The sequence below is a fragment of the Genypterus blacodes genome, unplaced genomic scaffold (assembly GCF_046128005.1).
Source record: "Genypterus blacodes isolate CSIRO-AG114 ecotype Tasmania unplaced genomic scaffold, CSIRO-AGI_Gbla_v1 ptg000258l_1, whole genome shotgun sequence".
Lineage (NCBI taxonomy): Eukaryota > Metazoa > Chordata > Actinopteri > Ophidiiformes > Ophidiidae > Genypterus > Genypterus blacodes.
Window position 1 is genome coordinate 173,706 of NW_027467051.1, and position 20,748 is coordinate 194,453.

General features: G+C 46.7%; 3 protein-coding genes and 1 pseudogene across 6 annotated transcripts; 2 read left to right on the forward strand and 2 right to left on the reverse strand.

Annotated features, from left to right (window-relative positions):
- The first annotated feature begins 2,020 nt into the window (after nt 1-2,020).
- On the forward strand, nt 2,021-4,410 carry tbxta (T-box transcription factor Ta). The gene is made up of 8 exons (XM_076171586.1): nt 2,021-2,205; nt 2,470-2,734; nt 2,923-3,057; nt 3,187-3,248; nt 3,346-3,407; nt 3,523-3,696; nt 3,783-3,906; nt 4,152-4,410. Exons 1-8 carry the CDS (start codon nt 2,021-2,023, stop codon nt 4,408-4,410), a joined length of 1,266 nt encoding a protein of 421 aa, XP_076027701.1.
- A 6,163-nt stretch (nt 4,411-10,573) lies between these two features.
- On the reverse strand, nt 10,574-13,685 carry nudc (nudC nuclear distribution protein). Of its 2 annotated transcripts, none has more exons than XM_076171588.1 (9): nt 13,477-13,685; nt 12,945-13,022; nt 12,651-12,866; nt 12,472-12,555; nt 12,263-12,376; nt 11,989-12,183; nt 11,814-11,897; nt 11,559-11,677; nt 10,574-10,902 (listed from the first exon to the last, which is right to left on the reverse strand). In XM_076171588.1, the coding sequence occupies exons 1-9, from the start codon at nt 13,549-13,551 to the stop codon at nt 10,851-10,853; spliced, it is 1,017 nt and encodes a 338-aa protein (XP_076027703.1). In that variant the 5' UTR covers nt 13,552-13,685; the 3' UTR covers nt 10,574-10,850. The 2 variants fall into 2 exon arrangements, with proteins under 2 accessions (XP_076027703.1, XP_076027702.1); XM_076171587.1 differs by having other exon boundaries at nt 12,472-12,558; nt 13,477-13,683.
- Nucleotides 13,686-15,123: 1,438 nt separating this feature from the next.
- Nucleotides 15,124-16,091, forward strand: LOC143016969 (nuclear receptor subfamily 0 group B member 2-like; annotated as a pseudogene).
- Nucleotides 16,092-16,147: 56 nt separating this feature from the next.
- On the reverse strand, nt 16,148-20,575 carry kdf1b (keratinocyte differentiation factor 1b). 3 transcript variants are annotated; one of them, XM_076171552.1, is made up of 4 exons: nt 20,356-20,575; nt 18,287-19,344; nt 18,111-18,197; nt 16,148-17,864 (listed from the first exon to the last, which is right to left on the reverse strand). In XM_076171552.1, exons 2-4 carry the CDS (start codon nt 19,323-19,325, stop codon nt 17,815-17,817), a joined length of 1,176 nt encoding a protein of 391 aa, XP_076027667.1. In that variant the 5' UTR covers nt 19,326-19,344; nt 20,356-20,575; the 3' UTR covers nt 16,148-17,814. The 3 variants fall into 3 exon arrangements, with proteins under 3 accessions (XP_076027667.1, XP_076027666.1, XP_076027669.1); XM_076171551.1 differs by having other exon boundaries at nt 16,148-17,909; XM_076171554.1 differs by having other exon boundaries at nt 16,148-17,949.
- Between the last annotated feature and the right edge of the window lie 173 nt (nt 20,576-20,748).

Consider the following 20,748-nt stretch of genomic DNA (forward strand, 5'->3'; position numbering starts at 1 on the left):
TCTGGAAAATATGCATCGTTATAACTGTCCCTTTGTGAAGCACCAGGCCTCTGCAATATTTCCCACCTAGGTGTGTGTGTGCTGATGCCAGAGCAACGGCCCAATCAGTTAACCCTCACCTTGCCGCCCGGCAGTGTGTACGTGTGTGTGTGTGTACGTGTGTGTTTGTACTCGGGGGGGGTAAACAGTGGGAAACCTCAGGTGGGTTTTCAAGCAAACTTTATATTTCAGAGCAGACGTTCGCTCACTGTGTGCGACTGAGCCGCTCTGCTTTGCTCCTCAGGTTTGGCTTCACCTGTCAGGCAGTCAACTGAAGATTGTGTGTGTCTGGGCCTTTCAACCGCAACACACACCTGAAATCCAGCCTGGAGTCGGATTCAGTTGCCGCAGTCACAGACGACTCATCCGTGACTGAACAAGGAGAAATAGTTATTGAAATAAAATCAGTTCAGAGTTATGAGCCAACTTCCATTGGACTGTGTGTGTGTGTGTGTGTGTGTGTGTGTGTGTGTGTGTGTGTGTGTGTGTGTGTGTGTGTGCATGCGTAGGGTGGTTAGGAGCAGAGCCCAGGCCTGTTTGTTGGGGGTTTGTCCTGTATGCAGCTACTTTAACACTCTGTCTCTTTCTCTCAGGCTTCAAAATAAAAAAACAAGGGGAAAAGGAAGAGGCGGCTGAATGATACGGGATGGAAAGGTGTGAGAGAACCCCTTTACATTTACGGCGTCTGTAGAAGTGGAGGAAGTGGCGTAGTAAAGTGGAGTCACGCTCCAAAGCCCTCACTCAATTCCAAGTACATCACAGACGGAGGAATCAGAAGCAGGAAAAAATAAAACAGAGGGCTCAGATCTAAAACACAGAGCAGTCAGTCAGGATCAATGAGGACAATTTAACCATCAAATCCTGTCGCCTCATCCTAGGAGAGCGTTTAAGCAGGAAAGAGTAGATTAGCACTGAGAGTAAATAGACTCCTCAGTGTAAACAAAGATCCAAGTTTAAGCTTTTAGCAGATCTTATTCCATTCACGTTTATTTGACATTCATGTTAAGGAAACGACCCCAGATGAAGCAAACACAAGAACTCTTAATATGAGAAAGAGCACAGGTACTGATCCCACATGATGACTGAGCTCCATGACCTCAAACTAATCATTCACGGCTCTGAATCGTAACTGCTCAGCTACAGGTTGCTGCTCCACGTTCTGCTGCTTGATCATATCAGATGCTGGAGCTTTTTGCATATCGATTGTCGTGCGTCGACGCGGAAAAAAAGTCAGAGCACTCAGCTTCCCACCGGCGGAAATATTTAACGTCAGAGTCTGTGAGGGAGACGTGTAGGCCCATTATGCAAATCTGGGCATCACTTGTGGGCCGTCCACACTTCAGCACAACAGGAACACAGAGTCTGTCCTAATGGCCCGTGCTCAGTAAACACCGGCCCTCTCCCATGTGGATTTGAGACAACAAAAGATTAGTACAACTTGCAAATATACAACTGAGTTCAAAGGCACGGCTCTCTTCCTTTGCTTCCCTTCTTTTGTTTGATTGCGCAGCTTTGAACGTTTGAATCTGAAGCTACGGACTCTAATACAGTTTAGTTATCAAACTGCAACTGGAAATCTCCCTAAACTGGATCAGTGACGCCCCTCTGCTGCGTATTAAACCATTCTTTGACCCCTATAAGAACCGTTGACTTACAGGTTCCCTTAATCCAAACGGCACCCAAAAGACTTAATTATACTTTTTACAATAATCATTCTGAAGTGGCTCTGCTAAATTGTGGACACTAATCCAGCCAAGTTCTCGGGGCGGAGCCTGAAGACCCGGTCAAAGAGGCGAGGTGTGTGCGCACAAACCACGCCCCCGTATCCCCATGAGGTCCCTGAGGGCCCTTAAAGGATCAGGTCTGAGGGTTTGGAAGCTTGTAGCACTCGGGCCTTATCTCTGTCTCAACGTCAGCCAGTCCTTCGTTTGCGTCTGGGGAAAAGGGATTGTGTCCTCTTACACTTGTTTTTTTTGGAAATATGACTTCTTCCAACCCCGACCAGCGCCTGGAGCATCTCCTGAGCGCCGTGGAGAGCGAGTTCCAGAAGGGCAGCGAGAAGGGAGACGCCTCGGAGAGGGATATTAAACTGACACTGGAGGACGCAGACCTGTGGAACAAGTTCAAAGAGTTAACCAACGAGATGATTGTCACCAAAACAGGACGGTAGGTACAGAACACAGAGCTGAAGAGGCGTTCAAAGGCCGCGTTGGCGACCTTTGCGCACGGGCCTGAAGCTCCATTTACGCACGGGGGCTTCTAAAACACATTTGTGGGGTTGAATTCGTTTGTAGATAAATGTTGTGTTCTTACCGGATGACTGACAGGTGCTGGGAAATTAATACCTCTGCCCAAAGAAGTCAAAAGTGGAATTCTGTGTTTAAATTCCCCAAATTAACTCCAAATCTCTTCTGCTCTTGTTGCGTTCAGGAGGATGTTTCCGGTTCTGAGGGCCAGCGTGTCTGGACTGGACCCGAACGCCATGTACTCGGTGCTGTTGGACTTCGTGGCCGCAGACAACAACCGGTGGAAGTACGTGAACGGGGAGTGGGTGCCCGGCGGCAAACCGGAGCCGCAGAGCCCCAGCTGCGTCTACATCCACCCGGACTCGCCTAACTTCGGCGCGCATTGGATGAAAGCGCCGGTTTCCTTCAGCAAAGTCAAACTGTCCAACAAACTGAACGGCGGCGGCCAGGTGAGGAGGCCGGAAGTTTGATTATCACAATTGACGTCAATGTTGCGTTCACTGACTGTTGTCAGTGAACGCAATTCGTTCACTGTTGTCAGTGAACGAATTTCATGACTTTAACATTTATTTATTGAATATAAATAAAGAAAACAGTATTATAGATATGAACCTCACATGTGATTGGTTTCTTACAGATCATGCTGAACTCTCTGCACAAATATGAGCCCAGGATTCACATTGTGAAGGTCGGAGGGATCCAGAAGATGATCAGCAGTCAATCCTTCCCCGAAACACAGTTCATCGCCGTCACCGCTTACCAGAACGAAGAGGTCAGCTTACCGCACGAAACCCCTCCATCTTTCATTCAGACACACACACACTCACACACACACACACATACACACACACACACACACAGACTTCAGGCTGAGACACTAACAGCTCTGTCCTCCTCACAGATCACTGCTCTGAAGATAAAGCACAATCCCTTCGCCAAAGCCTTCCTGGATGCCAAAGAAAGGTATGAGGATCACCTTAGAGCTGTAACAATAATAACATTTATACAGAGATACTGATGTTATATTGTGGCGTCTAACGGTGATGGCGTTTGTTTGCAGAAGTGACCATAAGGAAATCCCCGATCACAGCGCTGAAAGCCAACAGTCTGGATACTCTCAGCGTGAGTCTCACTCATTTAGGAATGATGTCAGCAGCCGAGATCAGAGACAAGATGAGGCTCTTCCTGTTCATGGCCCACAAGAATATGTTTTAACAGTTCTCCCTCTTCCCCACAGTTGGCGGTTGGTTCCTCCCGGGCCAGAGTCCCATCTGCCCCAGCAGCAGCCCCCCTCAGTTCAGTGGGACGGCCGGTCACTCCTCCGGCTCCTACTGCGAGCGTTACTCCAGCCTGAGGAGCCACAGGGCCGCTCCGTACCCCAGCCACTATCCGCACCGCACCCCCAGCACAAGTGAGACCCTCAGACCTCCTGCACATCCCATCATCAGGGCCAAAGACGTGTGTTTGGTTCGTTAGTAACCCTTGTTGTATTTCCAGATAACTACATGGACAACAGCTCAGGGACTCTGTCCACTCATGACAGCTGGTCTGCTCTCCAGATCCCCAACTCCACAGGCATGGGCACTCTGTCCCACTCCACCAACTCCACGTCTAACTCCAGGTGAGTCCGTCTGTACTCTGAAGGCAGAGAGAGTGGGATTGTGTCAAACATGGTGGCCTCCTGGTTTCCTGTCATTACGGCGGTTCGATGGCGCAGAACTCAAAGTCTTCTCTTGTGGACAGAGAGGATGAGGTTGAGTAGGAGGTCACCATCTTTATGCACCCAGTCTTAAATCAGGCAGTTCTTAGTTTCATCAGGGTTTTATGTTCTGAAGTCTGATTGTGTGTTGTCTCCCCCGTCATCAGTCAGTATCCCAGCCTATGGTCCGTAGCCGGGACGACCCTCACTCCTTCAGGCTCGGCCTCAGGCTCCATCGCCGGGGGTCTGACCTCCCAGTTCCTGAGGGGCTCCTCCTACACGGGCCTGACCTCCTCGCTGCCCGTGTCCTCGCCTTCCTCCATGTATGACCCCAGCCTGACTGAAGTGGGGGTCGGGGAGGCCCAGTTTGAGAGCTCCATCGCCAGGCTGACCGCATCCTGGGCACCTGTGGCTCAGAGCTACTGATCCTCAGACGAGGTCCCTTCCTCCTCCTCCTCCTCTTCCTCCTCCTGCTCTTCCTCCTGGTAGTCTTCCACAAAGGCTGGAGGACAAAGACATGAATTGAAATCCCGGAGGTGACTGAGGAGACGGAGATGTCACGAGACTCAAGGTTCCTGTCTGGTTCCTGTGTGTGTGTGTGAACGATCTTAGCCCATCATTCCAGACTGCTGTAATTAAAAACCCATACAATGTAGAGTTGATGTGTAAAGATGAAATGCTAAAGACAATCAGAAGCTCAGATGCAGTCAAATATTTTGTTGAATTTTGCTCTTAGCTCCGCCCACCTCTACACATTTCCACCACAGCCATATTCTGACCAATCACAGTGTTTTTGATATTATATAAGATGAAAGCCTCTGTTCTCCTAACATAAATATGTATATGTGTGTATATAGAGTAAATTAACGCCGTTGTTCTGCCTTATAAATGTGCCTTTTTGATTGCAATACAAATGTGTGCCTTCCATGATGGGACTGAGAGACAAAGTGCCTTCCTCCCCTCAGCAACAACACATGTACATACCTATCTATCTATTTGTATCTGAACTCACTGTGAGTTTTATTTATGTCATTTAATAATAAATTAAAAATGTCTGTTTTTCTCAAATTATGTTTCACTTCTCTCAATCATTTATAAAGATGATGAATGATGTCATCAGCACAAAACACAGTCTGGTGTTCATTTATAATCTGAGGTGACAGAAGGAGAGGGATCACCACAATACACACATTACTGTTTAACTTTGTAAATTAATTAAAACAAAATGAAATCTCGGCCATTTAAAGCAAACATGTCAGTCCAGAAATGAAAAGACCAAACATTCCAAACCCAAAACGGAACGCAGAACAATCCAAAGTGTAACGCTGAGCTGGAAGCAAACAGAGGTCAGAGCTTTTTCAAAAGTAAACTGAATATCAAAGCTTTCTACCTATCTAATTTCTTTCTGACAATGATAGTGAAAAATAGTTCTTTCCACTATATTAAGGATCTATTTTTAAAGTGTTAAAGATAGTGAAGTAATTCAACAAACGTGCTACATTTGTTTAAAATGAATCCAGGCGTCAGAGATTTTGATGTTTTTGTGACATTTCAGTTAAGAGAGATGTTTCTAACAATATGTCAGAAAAAAATATAATATTACAGAAAATATAAAAAATAATCTTTTAAGACTTTTCTAAGATTTTGAGGAAAGGTGTGTTTTAAAATGTTTTTTTACAATTTGAAGAGAATTGAATTCTTCTGCCGTATTTTCTACGCTGCAGACAGTCTGAAGTCACATTTCCCTCAGTCTGACAGTGAAGCCCCCAGATGTGGGCTGTGGGTGAGACTCCCACTTCGCCCTCGTGCCCCAAACCTCCACCTGCTCCTGGCCGAGCGTGCAGGAGTGTGTTTCCTTAAATAACAGGCTCCGCACACCTTCGCTAAGTGAATGTGGCTTTTCTGACATGCAATTGAAACGAGGAGGTGATGGAGAAGTGTCCAGTTTAAGGAATCCACTGGGGTCTTTTCCATCACTGGCACCCCTTTGTTACAATCTGCGTTATGGTGCGACATACGGCTAACAAGTTCAGATCTCCATGTTGTGAAATTCAAACGTATATGGACCCAAAACGCTCTCCCCTGGGATAGAATTAAGAGGGGAGAAGGCCTCCAGCTAAGAGTCTGAGGCCAGAGCAGAGATCACATCGCACACAGGGCCGGGGGAAACACAAATCCACCACAAAGTAGGAGTTTAACCTCCTTTTTAGCTTCATGGCATGAATTTATTCTGCGTGTGTCTCCATGCAGCAAAGTCTGTGAGAGACAGGAGAGAAAATGAAGATCGGGTAGAAAATAACTGCTTGAGTCAGATGCATTCCCTGCTTGGCCCTCAGAGCAGAGGCCTGGCTGCGTATTCATGATGTCAGTGGTGTGATGTGTGTGTGTGTGTGTGTGTGTGTGTGTGCGTGTCAGGCCCAGAGCAGTGATGGACTGGTCCTCACCAAGGTGTAAATGAAGGCTGGAGGGTCACAGGGCCACAGGCAAACAGTAATGAAGGAGCAATGTGACCTGCAGCTGGCAGGGCGGCTGACAGGAGCAAAGGTTCACTCATCCAAACCTTTAAACCTTTACTGCTTCTGCAAAATGAGGCCAGAAAATACAGGAGAAGTCTTTGTTCAATCTCATGACAAACAGGGAAAAGACAATTTTACTCACGCAGATTTATACAAATAACACTTTTTGTCTACAGATTCTATTTATGATTTGTTTTGTATACAGTGACACTAATGAGGATATGATCTTTAAGGCATTAAATCTTTAAATCTACACTCATTTTTGCAATTTTACTCCACTTGGCCTTCTAAAACTTCTCTCTAGATGTTGGAGATCAGAATTTCCAAAATACAGGAACATTTTTCTGTATTAAGTCTCTTTACATGACTTCATAAATCATCAAAGGAAATAAACTACTCATATCTCACAACAACAGTATTTTGCTTAAATTTACACACGAGCACAACAATTGCAAGCGACCGGTAGAAGGTCAAAGGTCAGAGACGTAACATCAATCAGTGTATGTATGACAGATACGGATGGTGTGTGACAGAACGGAGAGGAAGAGGCTGAAGATGGAGAGGATCAAAGTATAGAAGAGGATGTAAAGATGATGTAATCTTAAATCTACATAAAAGGTCAGAATGACATGTTTGTATGCAGATATGTAACATATTCCTTTGAAACCAATGCATAATGAATATAAACAAATGAATCTCTATCATCTCTACCTGATACAGACCAGGGACTAAAGCCTGCTAACAAACAGTATAAAGTTTCAAGATGGGTTGAAAGCAAAGTGTGTGTGTGTGTGTGTGTGTGTGTGTGTCTTTATGAGCAGTTTCCAGTCTCAGTATGGAGGATGTTTGCTGGTGGTCTTTGCTCAGTCTGTAGCTGTAAACAGGTCCTGCTGGGCCGGGACCACCTCTGCCCCACCAGTGTGTACATGTGTGTGTGTGTGTGTGTGTGTGTGTGTGTGTGTGTGTGTGTGGACGTGAGGACCCTAAAGTGACTGAAGTCTTTGTCCTCCATGACGCTGATCTGCTCTGCACACCCAAACCTGCAGCCTCTGTTGGCCTTCAGTAAGTGACAATATGACTTTGCACACTGGCCTCCTCTCCTCTCCTCCCCTGGAAGTGTGTGTGTGTGTGAGTGTGTGTGGGTTCCAAATACGCATTACAGAGTGTGCTCATCACCCAGGTGTGGAGATGAGACACTAAAGACGCTGAGTGCTCAAACAACAGATGCAGCTGAGGTTGCAGAGGGCCTGTGTTTGGTTTCCATGATTAGTTTCTCTTTTACTGCAGATTTAGTTCAACACAAGCACATCTGTCAACACGACAGGAAGTATTATCAAACTGATGAACTGTTCTGATGGACTGGTTGATCTGCAGTGACTGCGGTCATCTCATCCAATCAGACGCCACAATAACACTGTAAAGGGCTCATATAGCTCTTATATCTCAATCTGGCAGCTGAGGGGAACACGGCGCCCCGGGCCCGTCTTTGCCCGTCCCCTCACGTCTCCCTCCGCTTCCAGGAAAATGCTTCCCCAGCCCGACGGAGGAAGAGAGAAGGACGGAGCGGCCTCTGCAAACACCGGGCCCATGACGGTGAGTCACAGTGAGCAATGCCTTGTGGGTGATTTACAAGGGGGGGGGGGGGGGGGTGCTCTGCCAAAAAACAAGTCGTCAAGTCTGGAACAGCAAGTCAGGGCTGTGTGTTTGCAGACCGCCCCCTCGTCCGCCCAGAAGCCCCAACCTCGGCCCTCTGATGTCTGTGTGTCTTCGTTAATGAAGAAATTCTGGTACCTGGGTGAGACATTGCTCTCAGCTGAGCAGACTGCCTCTTCCCTGCCCTCAGAGCCGCACAGTCACCCAGCCGCCCCACCCCGCTCCTCCCCACCCTGCTCCTCCCTCCCCACCCTGCTCCTCCCCACCCCGCTCCTCCCATCAGGCCTGTGGCTCCACCGCAGCACACATCACCAACAAACTATGGACAAATGTTCTTAAAACGCTGCTCTGATAAACTGTCTGAGGACAAACAAGGTGAGGAGCAACGACCGACCACATACTCTGTGGTTGATGATGTCATAATATTACAAATGTGAGTTTCCAGGCAGCTTGCAGGAACAAATTGTTCCAGAATCCTTCAACTCTCATGTTTACACGCATAAAACATTCATCATAGTGAAGACGGTTAATCACTTTCTGTCTCACATAAACAGCAGAATGAGACTGAAACAGGCACACGTTGATATAATTATCATAGGTTACATTTTATGATCCTGTCCATGTTTAAATGAGACAAATATGGAAAGCAGCAGGAAGTAGTAAAGCTAATAAACTCTCTGATTCTGTTCTTACAGTCAAGAGAAGCTCCATGATTGTTTTCTATTAGTTACATAAATAACACAAATGCAGAGAAATGCATACAGTATCTATGTAAGATATAAACTGTATATATATATATCTATACACCCATATCTACAGACTTAATTGTATTTAAATAGCAATTGATATCAATGGCTAAATGTAATAATATCAAAATGAGAACAAATGTAAAATCAGCTGTGGCTCTTAAATCCTCCTCAGCTTCAAAGAGCTGAAATCAGAAAGTCTATATACCAAACCAGACGACACAGACGTCCGAGCGGCGTTTTTGAACTCTGTGAGCTATTTCACACACGAGGTGGAGTCGCTGGGCAGCATAAGCTAATGCATGTCGCCTACAGCCGCCACAGTGACGGCGACAGACTCTCACCATCCTGACACTGCAGGCCAGAGAGCTGCAGACGCTCACACCGGCTGATGAAGGCTTGTAAGCAAACTGCTCCTCACTGAAGGGACATTTAGCAGAGATGCATGATATCCAGTGTGGTCGGAGTGAGAAACGGTGTAGCAGCTGATTAGCCTCACGCTTGTAGCAGAATCAGTGTATTACCCAGGGGACATCACAGCTCTGCAGAGGACAGAGTACTCAGGTTCTGACCCTAACACAGTGTTTGATATGAACTGGATCGGACCAAAGTGGGCCTGTTGGTGTCTCATCACTCTCCTATCATTGTCCCGATCAGCCCTGTAGAGTGGAGCACTGACTCCTGACACTGACTCCACTCTATGCAGCCACACACTGTAGCTCATCTTTGCTTTAACTGGGTTCAATCCCCAGCATCTCCACTTCAGAGGTACAGAGCACAGCAACAAGTAACGAGTGCACACGTCCATCAAATTTGTTCACAATTTTGAAGAATGACCTATGACCTCTCATCTTTGCCACCCAAGTAAGAAATCTAAAACAAAGAGAAAACCTTTGTCCAAGATTTTAGAAAGAGCAAGGTTTAATTTGCAATGAGGCCATAACAACAAAACTCAACAACACAACAGGAAGAACCACAAAACACAACTAAACACAGTAAAGAGAGCAGCATCACCGGGTCACATGAGTCACAATCAAGAGTGCTAAAGAAAAGAAAAATTAGTTTGTTTTGATTTCAGAGTTCGTTTCCTGTTTTTTTTAACAGCAAAGAATTTAAATTATGACGTATTTAAGAACCTCAGCAGTCTGCAGCACACACACCTTCACTTGGCCGTCTAAATATAGGAAGATATAATATAGTGTGTGAGTGTTAATTGTTCGCCAACAACACACACACTTCACCGTGGAAAACCGCACCCAGCTTCTACACAGTAAGTGGAACACTGCCCCCTTGTGGCTAAAACTGAAAAGACATTTGATTCTTTTTGCTAGAAACACGTTGAGTTACGTAAAGATCAGATTTCAGTCATAAGAGCTAAACTTTTATACTAATAACATTAAACTACGTCATGCTTAAGTTTTGCACCATGTTTGACATTTGAGCTCCTTGTCTGAAATAAGGTTTTAATCAACACGCCGTAGAGAATGAGGTCATATTACACAATCACCCTGCGTAATGACATCATGTTCCCAAACATCACATCCCTCAGTTCAGTGACTGGCAGCTCGTCTGACCCTCACCTCTACATTCACTGACCTCACACTCACCCTCACACTCTGCTGCTCATGTGTGTGGGGTTGAGAGGATTTGTTTTCCACCAATCAGATCACAAGGTTTAATTTTTTAAGTTTTTTTTATTTAAAAAAATCCAGACATTTCCTTAAATATTCAGAATACATGCAGAGAGATGGGAACTACAGGGATCAGGGTGAGGAGAGAGGGAAATGGAAACAACAGAGACCTGAATGTCTGCGGAACAAGAGAGACGCAGAGAGGATCAGATTGTGTGTGTGTGCGTGTGTGCGTGTGTGTGATGATTCTGATGGTGTTTGATCTGAAGCACAGGCAAAATGGATGTGGACTCTAGGTCTGAGGGTGATGTCATCATCTCTCAGCTGAATTTGGCTTTGGAGAAGTCCATCTCTGGGTGCTGAGCCATGAACCTGCAGACACAGAGGGGGAATGATGTCATTGTGACATCATGACAGTGCTTAAACGCATCATACATCAGATCAGCAGGTGTGAGGGGACAGAGGGACCTCAGCTGTGACTGACTGACTGACAGACAGACGGACAGACAGACTGCTGGCCCCTTACAGGCATCGTTTAACTCTAACAAAACTATACAAGACCTTTATAGGCGAGTTTAACAAGGAGAGGAAGCTGGACTCCACATTAACTGAAGGCTTTAAGGTCCGACTGAGGAGAGTGAGGTGATGAGAGATCGCCCTTCCCAGAAACATGACGCCACACCACATTTTAACACATGTAGCCATGGCAACAGTGTTTAAATATAAACTCCGGCTTGCAAAGTATCAAGGAGGATCAAGTTTCTTCATCAAACTGCCAGTTTAAACACGACACAATGTTTTAGATCGCTGCTGGAGCTTAATCACACCATGAACACAAACGTGCTTGACACAGATAATTCCCTCACTGGATTTGTTCCTGAACGCATCGCAGAGAAACGCTACAACAACTCTCTGATGTACCGCTCTTATAAAACTGAACCAGCTGCTTTCCTTAAAGACCCGACTGACAGAGACAGAACCCAGGGACCAGAACAAGGAGGTCTAGAACCCGAGGGGGAGGGACTTACTTTTTGAGGATGTCCTGCTTCTTCTGCTCTTCAGACGTGGGCAGACCCATGGACTTCTGCCTCTGGTCGTACATCATCTTCTCCACCATGCCGCGCGTCTCTCCATCCAAGTCTGAGAGCTGCTCAGCCACACACACACACACAGCGAAGATGAAGCAAAGAGAACAAGATGGAGGACAGGTTTCCAGTAGTCCATTTTAAAGAAGTTGATGAAACACGAGCGCCGTCTCTCTAAGTCCCGCCTCCTTCCTTTACCTTAGAGTTCTCTGGACAGACTTTCTTGGTGTTGATCTCAGGATCTGTGGTGACGATCCGACTCCACCACTCCATCTTATTAATCTGAGGGTGAAGAAAAAACAGAACCAGATTAGCTCTGCGTTTCCTTCATCAACCACATGCACAAGCTTCACTTCCTGTCGCCGCTCCCTACCTTCTCCAGATGGACGGTGACGACCTTCCCGTCGTCGATGAGCCAGTTGCTCTCCTCCACCTTCACCTCGCTGTACATCTCGCCCTGGATGATGGGGGCGTGGCCCTTCAGCCCCACCTTCAGGGTGCGTCGCTGGATGTCCACCACCACGTCTCGGCTCTTGATGCGGAACTTCACGTCGAAAGGCACGACCAGCTGTGGGGGGATGGGAACGTTACGGGAATGTCAGGGAGGCAGAAACACGCCAAAGCTACAAATAAGGAAACAAACTCACGTCGAGCTCAGAGAGGCTCTGCGTCCACTTGTAGGCGGGCAGGTCGGCTCCATTTCCTGCATTGGGCTTCAGTTTGTCTTTGTCTTTCTCGTCTTCTTCTCCTTCTGACTCAGACTGAAGGAAACAGAGGCGTCAATCATCCCTCAGACATGAAACGCGGCTGACATCACCCTCATGTTTCACTCCTCCACACACACACACACACTCACCCCCTTCTCTTTCTCTGACTGCTCAGACGACTTCTCCTCCTTCGTTGTCATGTTCTTCTCCTTCTTCTCTTCCTCTACTTCTTTCTTCTGAAGCAAACAGAGGCACAAACACATCGCAGTCATGAAACAGTTACAACATCATGCTTCAGAGATCTCAAGAGCGTCTGCGTCTGACTCACCATGTCCAGCTCTGACTGAAGCTTCTCTGCCTCTTCATCAGTCAGCTCCTGGATTCGGGGGCCGTCCTCTTCCTTCTTCTTCTTCTTGTTCCTCTCCTCCTCCAGCTTGGCGGCTTTCTCTGCCTTCTCTTTCTTCTCCTTCTCCTGCCTGGCCTGCCTCTCTTTACGGACCTTCAGCGCCATCTTGCTGTGTTGGGCCACGATGTCCATCACCAGCTGAGACGAAGAGGAGGGTCAGGTTATTGATGAAGGTTTAGTTTAGTGACTGAAGCCTGTGAGAGAAACATGGCTCACCTTCTCTGGAGCTCCTTCATCGCCTCCAGTGAAGAAGTCAGTTTTACGTCGGAGGAAGCTGAAGAATGTGTTTACTAACTGAAGGAAGAAAAGAAAATGAAAGTTTAAGACTCTTATTGTTTATATTTTATAGGAGTACTGTGGCTGTAACGAGATGCTGAAAGAACACGAGGCTTAATGCTTTATTATCATGACAACAGCACACTGCACCCAAGTTCCTCGTGTAGTTCTCGTAGATATTGTTGTGATTATTGTTCTTAGACTGTTATAGTTTAAAAATCTTCTCTTCATTTGGTGAACTAACAACAACAAACCGCTGAGAACACGAAGTAAAGGCGTCACGCGTCAGGACATACACACGTTCCATTCTCAATTACACCTTTAATAACGTCGATAACTATTTTACATCATCAGAGGTCTCAATAATTAGCTGTTTCTAAAATCCACACATGCACTCCGGCTGGCTAGGCTAACTGCATTAGCTTCGGCGTTAGCACGGACGCTAAGGCGTGTTAGCATCACAATGAATTACCTCCTGCACTCCTCCTTCGTGCTGCTGCGCCATGCCGAGCAACATCCCGTCATACTTCTCTTCATCATTGCCCATTTTGGAGTCAACGTCAAGTAAACGTTAAAGAAGCTGTCGGCCGCGGAGGACAGAAGCTAACGGTCCGCGTTAGCAACAACGTGAGAGCAGTTTAGTTCAGTCACGCTGGCCACTTCCTGGAAACACACTACGCCCACATCCGTCGTTTCCTTTGGTTGGTGGCGTTTGTTTTGAGTGACATAAAGTACAACCAATAAAATGAAAAGAAGGCGGGGCTATGGCGCCTTGGAAACGGGAGAATCTTCTAGACTAGAGAAGAAAAAGGATTCAAAATATCATAGAAACACCATTAAAAACAACACAAACCGGTTGATAATTACTAATTGACACATATATATCATGTAATGCTATCTAACAATAAATATGGAGTTAATTAATGAATATAGGAAATATATATGGAATGACAATAAATACATAGTTATATGCATACTCCTCCTTCCATATTAACTTGATAAGCTCTTTATTTTTATTATATATAGTACTGTAAAATAACTGATTTCTTTTTCTCGTAATATAGATATCTATTTGTCTCTTAATATTCATATTTATTTTTCTCGAAATATCGTTACTGCATCAAACACCAAAGCAGATTCCTTGTAAGTGAAAACCTACTTTGCAATAAAAAACGATTCAGATTCAGATTCAGAAACACTCATGTATAAATACTGTAGTTTGAATGCAGTATCTGATTCCTTCTCTCTTGTGTGTGTTTAACTTCTCATTTTCCGTAGCTGGTGGATGTTTATCCTCAATCTTTCCCCACATCACAAACACTAAAACAGCACCAAAGCACGAGAGAAAGAGATGAAGCATCCTTGACCCTCTATTTAATCTATTTAGAAAATTGCAACTAAATGTTAACATTACAGCAGTTTCATGAATAATATCTGAAGGACAATCTTTGATCCTCTCTTGTTACAGTTAGTGAAAAGTGATACACTGTATGAATGAAATGAAAGTGCCCAGCTCTGTGTGTGTATCCTAGATAACTTATCTGCAGGAGCATAAATGACCTGACAAAGTGGTTACTGTGTCAGGCAGAGTTCTGTGGTTTGGCCTCTTTGAGCTCTCCTGCTTCTGTCTTGATCTGTTTTACTTCATGTTTGCTCAAATCTGTACTTAGACACAGATGCTACAAATTTGTATCAGTTACCATTATTGAAACAAATGCTCAGCGTTCTGATCCTTGGCCCCGGTCCATCATTTTGAGGCTTTTCCTGCAGGTCCCAGGTGTAAGTGGGGCACAGGTCAGGAGGCAGCCTGTGTGTTGACCCCTCCAGTCCTTGATACACTGGCACAGACTGAGTTAATGACTGAGGCAAACATGATAAATGTCATTCACCCCGCTGGCTTCTGTATTTCTCTGCCCTGTGCAGCTGCTAAGTTTAACGAGCCTTATCGCCTCTACGTGGACCAAACCATTTCAGTCTGCAGGGGCAGTTCCAGGGTCAGGCTGGAGGGAGGGAGGGGTCAAGGCTGGCTCATCATGAGCAGGTGACATTCTGTATAGATAGGCCCTGAGCTTGTTGGGTGTAGAAACTCATTTACAGTCTTCATCCAGTTTGGATCCTGGCACACCTGCTTTACCGTCTGTCTCTCTCTCACAGGATTCTTCATCCAGCATGTTTCCTTCAGACGAGAAGAACCACTGTAGCTGCTCAGAACATCCTCAGACTATCCTCTACAACATACTGAGCTGTGGGGACCGGAGCTACCTCCAAAACAAACACAACCATCATGCAGCAGTGCACAGCTGTCACTGCCAGCAGAGGAGGGCCGTTTGCCTGAAGAACCCTAAGATCACCGGCCAAGTCGCCTCCAACGTGCTGCTCAGAACCATCTGCTTCATGAGGAGTCTACCGTCCTTTAGTCAGCTTCCACCTGGAGATCAGGCTCTGTTACTGAGAGACTGCTGGGTTCCAGTCTTTGTTTTGGGGCTCGCTCAAGAAAAGATAACATTTGAAGTGACAGATATGCGATATTCAAGCATCCTGAGACAGATCCTGCTGGGACAGAGACACTCGGGCCTGAAGACGGCACAGCCAACACTCGCTAGGGTTTACAGACCGAAAACTTGCTTACATCATCTCTGGAATTTGGATCTGAGTCCAAAGGAATATGCGTACCTATAGGGTGCTCTGCTGTTTAACCTAGGTAAAGCACACACACACACACACACACACAGCTTTGTTGCTATAAAGATGCTACGCTGGAATATGAGCCTAATCTGAAGTGTCACCTGTCCTGCAGCTGTCGCACACCTGAGAGCTCTGTTGTTGGTGGAAGGACTCCAGCTGGAAGCTCAGCGAGCTCTGCAGGAAGTCACCCGACTGCTGCACCCGCACGACTCCACTCGCTTCAGTCGGCTCCTTCTAGCAGCTTCCTCCGCTCAGACTGTCAGTCAGAGCCTGGTCACACAGCTCTTCTTCACGCCGGCCATGGGCAGCACAGATCTGTCACACTTACTGACAGAGATGCTCTTCATCCAAGACTACAGATCAAAGTGATAGAGACTCTGAAGACTTTTTATGGAATTTTGTACAGTGAATCTATGTAATAAAGCTACTTATATAAACAACCACAAGTCCTTTCCATGTTTGATAGAGTTTTATTAGAGTTTGGAGAATTATTTGACCACTGAGTGTAGCAACAATATCAACAAGCCTGTGGAAGCTTCATGTGTGTCATATCATGAGACAGGTGAGGGGACGGACAGTGAGGACGAGTCAGACCTCACACTGTCTCAAACTTTGCCTCCCTCATGTGGCCGTAGAGCATATACAGTATAAACACACATATGGCCAACAACAGACAGATAATAACCGGGTTTTTGCTTCATTTGTGCCTGTAAAGAGATGAAAACGCTCTGAGGAAAAAGGCCAAATGCACATAAACTCAAAATGTAAGCTACAATGGAATGAAAGACAAAAGTGGACCTGCAGGGCAAATGATGCTGTTGGAAAATATAGAATGTGAACGCGAACCTGTGTTGTTAAAGACGCACGCATTAAGATATTTCACATTACCTATCAGAGACACAAACACTCATCTCTTCCTAAACAGTTAATAACAATAACAACAAGCAGCGCTTTCCATTTCTCAAGTCCCAACCAGAAGAACCAGTTACACACCATTTCACTTTAACAGCCATGATGAAGCTGACAAATTCCTGACAAACTTGAGGAAGAAGAAGAAGAAAAAGAAGAAGAAGTGTCCGGGGCCTGATCGTACACAGACGTATCAGCTGCCTGTGTGTGGTTACAAAGGCGTCCATGAGCAACACAACACAGCATCCATGTGCCCGTGCTGATAAGGAGGGAAGAACAGAGCTGAGCCACTTCCTCACAGTCAGCTGGCAGAATTCCCATCAGGACCCAGGAGCAAACACAACCAGAACAACATTTCCTCTATGAGTCTCTGTCACTGCTCTCACATTGCAGCGTCCAGCGTCTCCCTGAACTCAGAGCTGAGCCGCAAACGGCCACGAGCTGCATTAAGGCCTAAAGTTAAACAAACCTGCTTCATATTACCTTCATCACATAAACAATAACCTGCTTTACATGGTCACATTCCATATTGGACACAAACTACATCCTTTCCTCACATTTTAAATAAACTAAGAATTCCAAACGCTTCCTGGAACCTCACACACTAACAGGAACACAACACACACTTCCAAACAATGACATCATTACAGGTGTATCAACAGATTCCTTACTCTGCCTTTCTTCATATTAAAACGCATTTAAGAGAAATTCATCTTCTTCTTCATCATCATTCAGATTAAATTATGGGGTCAAGATTGGAAAATGTAGAATAAAAGATCCTTCAGTGACAGAAATCACTCAGATATATACAGGAAATAAAGAGTGTGAGATGGCCTTTAAACTTCAATGACATCATTAAAGCTGGAACACACAGAGACAGGCTGGAGCTGGGTTTGACAGAATCAGAACCACTGAGTGAACGACTTCTGAAGGGAAGAAGAAGTAGAAGTAGAAGAAACCAGAGACAGGTTTGGTGATCAGCTCTGATCATGACATCATCACCAGGCTACAGCTGATCTCTTCTAGGGAATCCTTCAAAAAGTATGAATCAAGCATAAATACGGCCCTGAGTTCCTGTCTGATGCGTCCCGTTCTCCTCCACAGCGCCGGCCCAGACGCCCCTGTGCGAGCTGATGTTCCCGTGTGTGTGACCTCGTGACCTCGTGCCCTCGGCTCGGGGAAATTCAAGCATAAATGGACAGAGCTGAGCGAGGAATCATGTTCTCACGTACGTGCGACTGGACGGGACACCTGAGGAGTCGGTCTCTGTGTGAGAGGGCGAGAAGGCCGTCAGAGCGCTGGAGGTGGGACCTGCAGGAGGAGGAAGACAATCACACCGTGGGAAGAGACGCTGGGGACACAGAGGAAACATAAAATCCATGCAGCCTCTTCATATTTAATAAGCAGACTGTCGCTCTGTCCTCCTGCACCTTCAGTCTGGATTCATTCTTTATTAAAGCTTAAATGAAGACGCTGCAGTGCGACAGTGTGGCCTCACTTCACAGGTCCTACCTCCATTGTTCCTCCACAGCTCCCTGGCACACATGTCAGACGAGGTCAGCTCTGATATTTGGATGTTTGGTTTGGATTTGTAGTCATCTGGAGGGAGAAGAGAGACACAGCAGTGATGTAAACAGACAGAAAGGAGCTGGATGTTCTCACTCAGGCAGATTAGAGTTCAGACGTACTGTTGTTGCTGTATGAGAAGGAGCCGCTGTCCCTCATGGTGTCGTTCCCGCTGTCCGACAGCGTCCTCTCGGTCCTCTCGGTCCTCTCTGTCCTCTCGGTCCTCTCTGTCCTCTCCGTCTTGGTGACGGGGGGCCGTTTCTTGGAGCTCTTGCGGGTGCTGATGCGGATGATGCCGCGCACCAGCCTGCACTCGGCCTCCTGCTCGTCCAGCTTGTGCTCCTCAGCCAGCGAGTTGATGAGCTGGTTGATGGCCTTGCTCTTCTTCAGGAACACAGAGTCCGAGGTGCAGCGGGCCAACTCTTCTATCTGGTACTCAGAGTAGAGCTCCAGCAGCTTCTTAGTTATCAGAGAGTCCACATTTTCATCACAGCCCTCCCAGTCATCAAGCACCATAGACTCGTGGAAGGACACGTGGCTGGGCAGCGTCTGGCCTCCAGGTGAGACTGCGTACGATGGAACGGCGTACGATGGAACGGCGTACGTTGGAACGGCGTACGATGGAACGGCGTACGATGGAACTTTGGTGTCCAGATCCAGAGACTGTCTTTCCACTTCCACTTTGACTCCGGCGATGCAGACGTCCTCCAGCCAGTCTCCTTCGTCCTCTTCCGCCTCATCTCCCGTCTTCACGGCTCGCAGGCTCACCTTCTCCGGTTCATCTGGCGAGCTCTCAACAGGCGCCAGACAGGGAGCGAAGCCGGAGCGCTGGCAGACCCGGTACAGGCCGCAGGTCAGGACGCTGCACACAAAGCTGCGGCAGCTACTCGGAGGGGCGCAGGGGTTGCAGATTTGAGTCCCAGGTGCGGGGTCGGCCGAGCCGGGGATGAAGCCGATGGTTTCAGACTCCTTCCCGTTGGGATCTTTTGGTTGAGCTCTGTGGACGGGCTTGGCCTCCTGGCTGAAGGTCGTGTCCTCCACCGGGTCCACACAGCGCTCCTCATAGGACGACCTCTGGCTGCCGCTGCGGCTCGGCCCGTGCCTGGAGCCGCCGCCGTGCCCCGTGCTGCGTCTCTGACTCCCTGTGCTGCCGGCAGACATGGCTGACTGCTGCCAACGTCTGCAAAAACCAGAAGACGGGAGTCATTTGAAATGTAAATGTCACGGTCAGACGTCAGCGGACACACTGAGGGAGGATGAATCCAGTCTGACAGACAGACAGGCTGGAGGCTTCGCTCCTGATCAGCTGATCACTTGTCATCTTAAACTGAAATGAAACTCGTATCTCCAGGTGGCAGGCAAAGTCACCAAACTGGTTCTTTTAATGATGTGTCAGCAATAAAGTCATATCAACATTCAGACATTAAACAGAGTGTATAGAGGCCTGCACAGCGTTAGGATTGATCTCAAGGTTAAACGCTGCAGTGACACGGATTAGAAAGGGACAGAAACATTTATGTTTAAGTTTCCAGAGGATCTAATTCGGACACAAGCAACACAAGCAAACAGCCGCATGCAAACTCGGCCTGCTGTGTTTACACTGGGCCACTCTGAGGGAAGGACAAACACAACATGACTCCCAACTGCTGGAATGTAATGTTCTGCTTATTTGCGGGCAAATGCTGATAACTAGATGAGTTAAACTTCTGAATAAGTCCAATTAACCACATGGTAGGATCTTTTCCCTCAGTTTTAGAGGTGCAATGTGAGCTGCTGATTGATGAGACGCGCTACAAAGACACATCTGAGACCGGGGGAGAGGTTTAGGTGGAAGGAAATCACGATATAAATGCGAAAATTGTAAATATTCGTGTTTTCCTGTACAAATACATTCATTCATAAACAAACCAAGTTACATTTGACAGATAACTAATCGAAGTGTGTCCTTCCGTGTCGTGACGGTTTCGTTTCGCAGCGTCCTGTTTGCAGTAATCACACTTTATAATAAAAAGGAGGAAATTAAGAAACATAACTTCCAAGATAAAGCAGTGACGTAATTGTTATTTTAACTTTTCGTGCACTTTTAAAGCGATTTCAGTCTGGAATGATTTCTGCTTTCATGGCGACTCGTCACCGGGCTTCACTTTCCTCCATTAGAGAACTCGACTGACGACTTTTCAACATTACTCACAACACGCAGCGGTCACGGTTCGACCACCGGACAACTCCAGGATCAACGTCGCCCGCTTCGCTCAGCGCCACACGGGCAACATGTTGAGTCTCGACCCGCCGTCTTCCTCCACAATGGTCACCGCGCCGTAAAGTGCCAACAGGTTCACTCACCAAATCTGTCTGTCTGACTGACTGTTTGTCTGTCTGTCGGTCTACCTGCGCGACAAGGTGCAGGAAGCGCACCGTGAGGGGAAGGGGAAGTGTCATTTCCGGTCAGGACTGAAAAAATAAATAAAACCGCCAATAAAGGAAGAGAAGATGATCTGGAGGAAAATACAATTACCGTTGTTTATAGTGACGTCTATTAAAACAATACACGTATTTACAAATCTTTCCAGTCGACATGAACTCA